This window comes from Dendrobates tinctorius, unplaced genomic scaffold (assembly GCF_039654945.1).
Source record: "Dendrobates tinctorius isolate UK_male_01 unplaced genomic scaffold, ASM3965494v1 ptg000214l, whole genome shotgun sequence".
Classification (NCBI taxonomy): Eukaryota; Metazoa; Chordata; class Amphibia; order Anura; family Dendrobatidae; genus Dendrobates; species Dendrobates tinctorius.
Genome location: NW_027361881.1, coordinates 2,646,535 through 2,659,016, shown reverse-complemented (window position 1 = coordinate 2,659,016; position 12,482 = coordinate 2,646,535). Strand labels below are relative to the sequence as shown.

General features: G+C 43.2%; 1 protein-coding gene across 4 annotated transcripts in view; it reads left to right on the top strand.

Annotated features, from left to right (window-relative positions):
- Positions 1-12,482, top strand: part of FBXO31 (F-box protein 31) — a 51,841-nt gene that overhangs the window by 30,343 nt on the left and 9,016 nt on the right. For all 4 annotated transcript variants that reach the window (XM_073554913.1, XM_073554912.1, XM_073554914.1 and 1 more), the window contains 2 exons: positions 11,686-11,762; positions 12,201-12,368. In XM_073554913.1, coding sequence (XP_073411014.1) covers positions 11,686-11,762; positions 12,201-12,368 — 245 coding nt within the window. The remainder of the gene's footprint in view (positions 1-11,685; positions 11,763-12,200; positions 12,369-12,482) is intronic.

Below are 12,482 nucleotides of genomic sequence, written 5' to 3'. Positions count from 1 at the left end.
TCAGCCCCTCTTATAACGCTCCAGTGCTGATATAACCCCCAGACATTACACCATATGTGACTGATATCAGCCCCTTATAATGCTCCAGTACTGATATAACCTCCAGACATTACACCATATGTGACTGATATCAGCCCCTCTTATAACGCTCCAGTACTGATATAACCTCCAGACATTACACCATATGTGACTGATATCAGCCCCTCTTATAACGCTCCAGTACTGATATAACCTCCAGACATTACACCATATGTGACTGATATCAGCCCCTCTTATAACGCTCCAGTGCTGATATAACCCCCAGACATTACACCATATGTGACTGATATCAGCCCCTTATAATGCTCCAGTACTGATTTAACCTCCAGACATTACACCATATGTGACTGATATCAGCCCCTCTTATAACGCTCCAGTACTGATATAACCTCCAGACATTACACCATATGTGACTGATATCAGCCCCTCTTATAACGCTCCAGTACTGATATAACCCCCAGACATTACACCATATGTGACTGATATCAGCCCCTCTTATAACGCTCCAGTACTGATATAACCTCCAGACATAGCACCATGTGTGACTGATATCAGCCCCTTATAACGCTCCAGTTCTGATATAACCTCCAGACATTACATCATATGTGACTGATATCAGCCCCTCTTATAACACTCCAGTACTGATATAACCACCAGACATTACACCATATGTGACTGATATCAGCCCCTCTTATAACGCTCCAGTACTGATATAACCTCCAGACATTACATCATATGTGACTGATATCAGCCCCTCTTATAACACTCCAGTACTGATATAACCACCAGACATTACATCATATGTGACTGATATCAGCCCCTCTTATAACACTCCAGTACTGATATAACCACCAGACATTACATCATATGTGACTGATATCAGCCCCTCTTATAACACTCCAGTACTGATATAACCTCCAGACATTGCACCATGTGTGACTGATATCAGCCCCTCTTATAACGCTCCAGTACTGATATAACCTCCAGACATTGCACCATGTGTGACTGATATCAGCCCCTCTTATAACGCTCCAGTACTGATATAACCTCCAGACATTACATCATATGTGACTGATATCAGCCCCTCTTATAACACTCCAGTACTGATATAACCACCAGACATTACATCATATGTGACTGATATCAGCCCCTCTTATAACACTCCAGTACTGATATAACCACCAGACATTACATCATATGTGACTGATATCAGCCCCTCTTATAACACTCCAGTACTGATATAACCTCCAGACATTGCACCATATGTGACTGATATCAGCCCCTCTTATAACACTCCAGTACTGATATAACCTCCAGACATTGCACCATGTGTGACTGATATCAGCCCCTTATAACACTCCAGTACTGATATAACCTCCAGACATTACATCATATGTGACTGATATCAGCCCCTCTTATAATGCTCCAGTACTGATATAACCCCCAGACATTACACCATAAGTGACTGATATCAGCCCCTCTTATAACGCTCCAGTACTGATATAACCTCCAGACATTACACCATATGTGACTGATATCAGCCCCTCTTATAACGCTCCAGTACTGATATAACCACCAGACATTACACCATATGTGACTGATATCAGCCCCTCTTATAACACTCCAGTACTGATATAACCTCCAGACATTACACCATGTGTGACTGATATCAGCCCCTCTTATAACACTCCAGTACTGATATAACCACCAGACATTACACCATATGTGACTGATATCAGCCCCTCTTATAACACTCCAGTACTGATATAACCTCCAGACATTACACCATGTGTGACTGATATCAGCCCCTCTTATAACACTCCATTACTGATATAACCTCCAGACATTACACCATATGTGACTGATATCAGCCCCTCTTATAACACTCCAGTACTGATATAACCTCCAGACATTACACCATATGTGACTGATATCAGCCCCTCTTATAACGCTCCAGTACTGATATAACCCCAGACATTACACCATATGTGACTGATATCAGCCCCTCTTATAACACTCCAGTACTGATATAACCTCCAGACATTACACCATATGTGACTGATATCAGCCCCTCTTATAACACTCCAGTACTGATATAACCCCCAGACATTACACCATATGTGACTGATATCAGCCCCTCTTATAACGCTCCAGTACTGATATAACCTCCAGACATTACACCATATGTGACTGATATCAGCCCCTCTTATAAAGCTCCAGTACTGATATAACCTCCAGACATTACATCATATGTGACTGATATCAGCCCCTCTTATAACGCTCCAGTACTGATATAACCCCCAGACATTCCACCATATGTGACTGATATCAGCCCCTCTTATAACGCTCCAGTACTGATATAACCCCCAGACATTACATCATATGTGACTGATATCAGCCCCTCTTATAACGCTCCAGTACTGATATAACCTCCAGACATTACACCATATGTGACTGATATCAGCCCCTCTTATAACGCTCCAGTACTGATATAACCTCCAGACATTACACCATATGTGACTGATATCAGCCCCTTATAATGCTCCAGTACTGATATAACCTCCAGACATTACACCATATGTGACTGATATCAGCCCCTCTTATAACGCTCCAGTGCTGATATAACCCCCAGACATTACACCATATGTGACTGATATCAGCCCCTTATAATGCTCCAGTACTGATATAACCTCCAGACATTACACCATATGTGACTGATATCAGCCCCTCTTATAACGCTCCAGTGCTGATATAACCCCCAGACATTACACCATATGTGACTGATATCAGCCCCTTATAATGCTCCAGTACTGATATAACCCCCAGACATTACACCATATGTGACTGATATCAGCCCCTCTTATAACGCTCCAGTACTGATATAACCTCCAGACATTACACCATATGTGACTGATATCAGCCCCTCTTATAACGCTCCAGTGCTGATATAACCCCCAGACATTACACCATATGTGACTGATATCAGCCCCTTATAATGCTCCAGTACTGATATAACCTCCAGACATTACACCATATATGACTGATATCAGCCCCTCTTATAACGCTCCAGTACTGATATAACCTCCAGACATTACACCATATGTGACTGATATCAGCCCCTCTTATAACGCTCCAGTACTGATATAACCTCCAGACATTACACCATATGTGACTGATATCAGCCCCTCTTATAACGCTCCAGTACTGATATAACCCCCAGACATTACACCATATGTGACTGATATCAGCCCCTCTTATAACGCTCCAGTACTGATATAACCTCCAGACATTGCACCATGTGTGACTGATATCAGCCCCTTATAACGCTCCAGTTCTGATATAAGCACCAGACATTACATCATATGTGACTGATATCAGCCCTTCTTATAACGCTCCAGTACTGATATAACCCCCAGACATTACACCATATGTGACTGATATCAGCCCTTCTTATAACGCTCCAGTTCTGATATAAGCACCAGACATTACATCATATGTGACTGATATCAGCCCCTCTTATAACGCTCCAGTACTGATATAACCCCAGACATTACACCATATGTGACTGATATCAGCCCTTCTTATAACGCTCCAGTACTGATATAACCCCCAGACATTACACCATATGTGACTGATATCAGCCCCTCTTATAACGCTCCAGTACTGATATAACCTCCAGACATTACACCATATGTGACTGATATCAGCCCCTCTTATAACGCTCCAGTGCTGATATAACCTCCAGATATTACACCATATGTGACTGATATCAGCCCCTCTTATAACGCTCCAGTACTGATATAACCTCCAGACATTACACCATATGTGACTGATATCAGCTTCTTATAACGCTCCAGTACTGATATAACCTCCAGACATTACATCATATGTGACTGATATCAGCCCCTCTTATATCGCTCCAGTACTGATATAACCTCCAGACATTACACCATATGTGACTGATATCAGCCCCTGTTATAACGCTCCAGTGCTGATATAACCCCCAGACATTACACCATATGTGACTGATATCAGCCCCTCTTATAACCCTTCAGTACTGATATAACCTCCAGACATTACATCATATGTGACTGATATCAGCCCCTCTTATAATGCTCCAGTACTGATATAACCGCCAGACATTACACCATATGTGACTGATATCAGCCCCTCTTATAACGCTCCAGTACTGATATAACCCCCAGACATTACACCATATGTGACTGATATCAGCCCCTCTTATAACGCTCCAGTACTGATATAACCTCCAGACATTACACCATGTGTGACTGATATCAGCTTCTTATAACGCTCCAGTACTGATATAACCTCCAGACATTACACCATATGTGACTGATATCAGCCCCTCTTATAACGCTCCAGTACTGATATAACCTCCAGACATTACACCATATGTGACTGATATCAGCCCCTCTTATAACGCTCCAGTACTGATATAACCCCCAGACATTACACCATATGTGACTGATATCAGCCCCTCTTATAACGCTCCAGTACTGATATAACCTCCAGACATTACACCATATGTGACTGATATCAGCCTCTTATAACGCTCCAGTACTGATATAACCCCCAGACATTAAACCATATGTGACTGATATCAGCCCCTCTTATAACGCTCCAGTACTGATATAACCCCCAGACATTACACCATATGTGACTGATATCAGCCCCTCATATAACGCTCCAGTACTGATATAACCCCCAGACATTACACCATATGTGACTGATATCAGCCCCTCTTATAACGCTCCAGTACTGATATAACCTCCAGACATTACACCATATGTGACTGATATCAGCCCCTCTTATAACGCTCCAGTACTGATATAACCTCCAGACATTACACCATATGTGACTGATATCAGCCCCTCTTATAACGCTCCAGTACTTATATAACCTCCAGACATTACACCATATGTGACTGATATCAGCCTCTGTTATAACGCTCCAGTACTGATATAACCCCAGACATTACACCATATGTGACATACATCAGTTCTTATAACGCTCCAGTACTGATATAACCCCCAGACATTACACCATATGTGACTGATATCAGCCCCTCTTATAAAGCTCCAGTACTGATATAACCTCCAGACATTACACCATATGTGACTGATATCAGCCCCTCTTATAAAGCTCCAGTACTGATATAACCTCCAGACATTACACCTTATGTGACTGATATCAGCCCCTCTTATAACGCTCCAGTACTGATATAACCTCCAGACATTACATCTGTGACTGATATCAGCCCCTCTTATAACGCTCCAGTACTGATATAACCCCCAGACATTACACCATATGTGACTGATATCAGCCCCTCTTATAAAGCTCCAGTACTGATATAACCCCCAGACATTACACCATATGTGACTGATATCAGCCCCTCTTATAAAGCTCCAGTACTGATATAACCTCCAGACATTACACCATATGTGACTGATATCAGCCCCTCTTATAAAGCTCCAGTACTGATATAACCTCCAGACATTACACCTTATGTGACTGATATCAGCCCCTCTTATAACGCTCCAGTACTGATATAACCTCCAGACATTACATCTGTGACTGATATCAGCCCCTCTTATAACGCTCCAGTACTGATATAACCCCCAGACATTACACCATATGTGACTGATATCAGCCCCTCTTATAACGCTCCAGTACTGATATAACCCCAGACATTACACCATATGTGACATATATCAGTTCTTATAACGCTCCAGTACTGATATAACCCCAGACATTACACCATATGTGACATATATCAGTTCTTATAACGCTCCAGTACTGATATAACCCCCAGACATTACACCATATGTGACTGATATCAGCCCCTCTTATAAAGCTCCAGTACTGATATAACCCCCAGACATTACACCATATGTGACTGATATCAGCCCCTTATAACGCTCCAGTACTGATATAACCCCCAGACATTGCACCATATGTGACTGATATCAGCCCCTCTTATAACACTCCAGTACTGATATAACCTCCAGACATTACACCATATGTGACTGATATCAGCCCCTCTTATAACGCTTCAGTACTGATATAACCCCCAGACATTACATCATATGTGACTGATATCAGCCCCTCTTATAAAGCTCCAGTACTGATATAACCCCAGACATTACACCATATGTGACTGATATCAGCCTCTGTTATAACGCTCCAGTACTGATATAACCCCCAGACATTACACCATATGTGACTGATATCAGCCTCTGTTATAACGCTCCAGTACTGATATAACCCCCAGACATTACACCATATGTGACTGATATCAGCCCCTCTTATAACGCTCCAGTACTGATATAACCCCAGACATTACACCATATGTGACTGATATCAGCCCCTCTTATAACGCTCCAGTACTGATATAACCTCCAGACATTACACCATATGTGACTGATATCAGCCTCTGTTATAACGCTCCAGTACTGATATAACCCCCAGACATTACACCATATGTGACATATATCAGTTCTTATAACGCTCCAGTACTGATATAACCCCCAGACATTACACCATATGTGACTGATATCAGCCCCTCTTATAAAGCTCCAGTACTGATATAACCTCCAGACATTACACCATATGTGACTGATATCAGCCCCTCTTATAAAGCTCCAGTACTGATATAACCCCCAGACATTACACCATATGTGACTGATATCAGCCCCTCTTATAACACTCCAGTACTGATATAACCTCCAGACATTACACCATATGTGACATATATCAGTTCTTATAACGCTCCAGTACTGATATAACCCCCAGACATTACACCATATGTGACTGATATCAGCCCCTCTTATAAAGCTCCAGTACTGATATAACCTCCAGACATTACACCATATGTGACTGATATCAGCCCCTCTTATAAAGCTCCAGTACTGATATAACCCCCAGACATTACACCATATGTGACTGATATCAGCCCCTCTTATAACACTCCAGTACTGATATAACCCCCAGACATTACACCATATGTGACATATATCAGTTCTTATAACGCTCCAGTACTGATATAACCCCCAGACATTACACCATATGTGACTGATATCAGCCCCTCTTATAAAGCTCCAGTACTGATATAACCTCCAGACATTACACCATATGTGACTGATATCAGCCCCTCTTATAACGCTCCAGTACTGATATAACCCCCAGACATTACACCATATGTGACTGATATCAGCCCCTCTTATAATGCTCCAGTACTGATATAACCCCCAGACATTACACCATATGTGACTGATATCAGCCCCTCTTATAACACTCCAGTGCTGATATAACCCCCAGACATTACACCATATGTGACTGATATCAGCCCCTCTTATAACGCTCCAGTACTGATATAACCCCCAGACATTACATCATATGTGACTGATATCAGCCCCTCTTATAACGCTCCAGTACTGATATAACCCCCAGACATTACACCATATGTGACTGATATCAGCCCCTCTTATAACACTCCAGTACTGATATAACCTCCAGACATTACACCATATGTGACTGATATCAGCCCCTCTTATAACGCTCCAGTACTGATATAACCCCCAGACATTACATCATATGTGACTGATATCAGCCCCTCTTATAACGCTCCAGCACTGATATAACCCCCAGACATTACACCATATGTGACTGATATCAGCCCCTCTTATAACGCTCCAGTACTGATATAACCCCAGACATTACACCATATGTGACTGATATCAGCCCCTCTTATAAAGCTCCAGTACTGATATAACCCCAGACATTACACCATATGTGACTGATATCAGCCCCTCTTATAACGCTCCAGTACTGATATAACCCCAGACATTACACCATATGTGACTGATATCAGCCCCTCTTATAACACTCCAGTACTGATATAACCTCCAGACATTACACCATATGTGACATATATCACTTCTTATAACGCTCCAGTACTGATATAACCCCCAGACATTACACCATATGTGACTGATATCAGCCCCTCTTATAAAGCTCCAGTACTGATATAACCTCCAGACATTACACCATATGTGACTGATATCAGCCCCTCTTATAAAGCTCCAGTACTGATATAACCCCCAGACATTACACCATATGTGACTGATATCAGCCCCTCTTATAACACTCCAGTACTGATATAACCCCCAGACATTACACCATATGTGACTGATATCAGCCCCTCTTATAACGCTCCAGTACTGATATAACCCCCAGACATTACACCATATGTGACTGATATCAGCCCCTCTTATAATGCTCCAGTACTGATATAACCCCCAGACATTACACCATATGTGACTGATATCAGCCCCTCTTATAACACTCCAGTGCTGATATAACCCCCAGACATTACACCATATGTGACTGATATCAGCCCCTCTTATAACGCTCCAGTACTGATATAACCCCCAGACATTACACCACATGTGACTGATATCAGCCCCTCTTATAACACTCCAGTACTGATATAACCCCCAGACATTACACCATATGTGACTGATATCAGCCCCTCTTATAACGCTCCAGTACTGATATAACCCCCAGACATTACACCATATGTGACTGATATCAGCCCCTCTTATAATGCTCCAGTACTGATATAACCCCCAGACATTACACCATATGTGACTGATATCAGCCCCTCTTATCACGCTCCAGTACTGATATAACCCCCAGACATTACACCATATGTGACTGATATCAGCCCCTCTTATAACCCTCCAGTACTGATATAACCCCCAGACATTACACCATATGTGACTGATATCAGCCCCTCTTATAACGCTCCAGTACTGATATAACCCCCAGACATTACACCATATGTGACTGATATCAGCCCCTCTTATAACGCTCCAGTACTGATATAACCCCCAGACATTACACCATATGTGACTGATATCAGCCCCTCTTATAACCCTCCAGTACTGATATAACCCCCAGACATTACACCATATGTGACTGATATCAGCCCCTCTTATAACGCTCCAGTACTGATATAACCCCCAGACATTACACCATATGTGACTGATATCAGCCCCTCTTATAAAGCTCCAGTACTGATATAACCTCCAGACATTACACCATATGTGACTGATATCAGCCCCTCTTATAACGCTCCAGTACTGATATAACCCCCAGACATTACACCATATGTGACTGATATCAGCCCCTCTTATAACGCTCCAGTACTGATATAACCTCCAGACATTACACCATATGTGACTGATATCAGCCCCTCTTATAACGCTCCAGTACTGATATAACCTCCAGACATTACACCATATGTGACTGATATCAGCCCCTCTTATAACGCTCCAGTACTGATATAACCTCCAGACATTACACCATATGTGACTGATATCAGCCCCTCTTATAACGCTCCAGTACTGATATAACCTCCAGACATTACACCATATGTGACTGATATCAGCCCCTCTTATAACGCTCCAGTACTGATATAACCTCCAGACATTACACCATATGTGACTGATATCAGCCCCTCTTATAACGCTCCAGTACTGATATAACCCCAGACATTACACCATATGTGACTGATATCAGCCCCTCTTATAACACTCCAGTACTGATATAACCTCCAGACATTACACCATATGTGACTGATATCAGCCCCTCTTATAACGCTCCAGTACTGATATAACCTCCAGACATTACACCATATGTGACTGATATCAGCCCCTCTTATAGCACTCCAGTACTGATATAACCTTCAGACATTACACCATATGTGACTGATATCAGCCCCTCTTATAACGCTCCAGTACTGATATAACCTCCAGACATTACACCATATGTGACTGATATCAGCCCCTCTTATAACACTCCAGTACTGATATAACCCCCAGACATTACACCATATGTGACTGATATCAGACCCTCTTATAATGCTCCAGTACTGATATAACCCCAGACATTACACCATATGTGACTGATATCAGCCCCTCTTATAACGCTCCAGTACTGATATAACCTCCAGACATTACACCATATGTAACTGATATCAGCCCCTCTTATAATGCTCCAGTACTGATATAACCTCCAGACATTACACCATATGTAACTGATATCAGCCCCTCTTATAACACTCCAGTACTGATATAACCTCCAGACATTACACCATATGTGACTGATATCAGCCCCTCTTATAAAGCTCCAGTACTGATATAACCTCCAGACATTACACCATATGTGACTGATATCAGCCCCTCTTATAACGCTCCAGTACTGATATAACCTCCAGACATTACACCATATGTAACTGATATCAGCCCCTCTTATAACGCTCCAGTACTGATATAACCTCCAGACATTACACCATATGTGACTGATATCAGCCCCTCTTATAACGCTCCAGTACTGATATAACCTCCAGACATTACACCATATGTGACTGATATCAGCCCCTCTTATAACGCTCCAGTACTGATATAACCTCCAGACATTACACCATATGTGACTGATATCAGCCCCTCTTATAACACTCCAGTACTGATATAACCTCCAGACATTACATCATATGTGACTGATATCAGCCCCTCTTATAAAGCTCCAGTACTGATATAACCTCCAGACATTACACCATATGTGACTGATATCAGCCCCTCTTATAACGCTCCAGTACTGATATAACCTCCAGACATTACACCATATGTGACTGATATCAGCCCCTCTTATAATGCTCCAGTACTGATATAACCTCCAGACATTCCACCATATGTGACTGATATCAGCCCCTCTTATAACGCTCCAGTACTGATATAACCTCCAGACATTACACCATATGTGACTGATATCAGCCCCTCTTATAACGCTCCAGTACTGATATAACCTCCAGACATTACACCATATGTGACTGATATCAGCCCCTCTTATAACACTCCAGTACTGATATAACCTCCAGACATTACATCATATGTGACTGATATCAGCCCCTCTTATAAAGCTCCAGTACTGATATAACCTCCAGACATTACACCATATGTGACTGATATCAGCCCCTCTTATAACGCTCCAGTACTGATATAACCTCCAGACATTACACCATATGTGACTGATATCAGCCCCTCTTATAATGCTCCAGTACTGATATAACCTCCAGACATTCCACCATATGTGACTGATATCAGCCCCTCTTATAACGCTCCAGTACTGATATAACCTCCAGACATTACACCATATGTAACTGATATCAGCCCCTCTTATAATGCTCCAGTACTGATATAACCTCCAGACATTACATCATCTGTTATTGGAGCGTAATATCTGCACTGGAGTAATGTAATCCCTTGCTTGCTGGCGATCGCTCTGTGGATTTCGTGCCGTCCGTCCTTCCTGCTCCTAGGATTTTCCTTCCTTGTTTATGTCTGTTATTCGGGCGGTTTTATGGTGACTTTCCTCCAGGGGGCGCTGCTGTTCTGGAGAGCTGTTATTGTAGTGTTTTGTGCAGTGATGTATTATGACCACTGGGGGGCAGCACCTGCTTCATTACACCACAAGCTCCAGTCTCTAACAGTTTTTCGCGTTATTTTGTGGCCTGGGCTCGATATTCGCAGTAATTCCTCCTCTGCCTCCTGTCTCCCCGTTTAGTTCTGCACCAGTTCCGGGACATCCTGGGTCTCTGGCAGCCCGACCTCGGCCCGTATGGAGGACTACTTAACGTTGTGGTGAGTCCTGGATCGTCACATCTTCTCCTCTAGTCACATATAAAGCTGCATTCACAGTTCTGAGCTTCGATTACTGTCTAAGTGTAAAGATGAGACCCCCATAGTGACCCCCATAGTGAGGATCGGCTCTGTGCACCGCAGGACGGTTATTCCGAAATCCTGTGCCATCATGTATCACGTCCAGATGCTAGAATTTTGTTTTATCCTCCAGTCACATCCAGAGCTGCGGTCAGAACTCCAACTCTAGACGCGGCATTGGACTCAGGGAAAAGGGAATGGGACTCTCAACCGCCAGAGGGTTCACTGGAATCCATGACAGTTCTGCATGCAGCTCTGGTTGTGACTGGAGTAGAAGTTGCATGGAGGCTTTGATGGCTGCCTGCGGCCCCCAGAGAGCAGCCCCCCAGTCCGTCCACATGTCGCGTCTCTTTGCTGCAGGTAGACGGCTTCTTCATCATCGGCTGGATGTATCTCCCCCCTCACGATCCGCACGTGGACGAGCCGATGAGGCGGAAGCCCGTGTTCCGGATCCATCTGATGGAGAAGAAGGCGGCCACGGTGGAGTGCATGTACGGGCCCAAGGGGCCCCATAGCGGGCAGATCCAGGTGAGCCATGACGCTGCACACCGACACAGCCCGGGAATTCGGACCCCAGACAGCAGCGCTGCAGTTCTTTCATTGTCAGGTTTATAGGGGGTCCCAGAGTTTGGATTCCCCCTG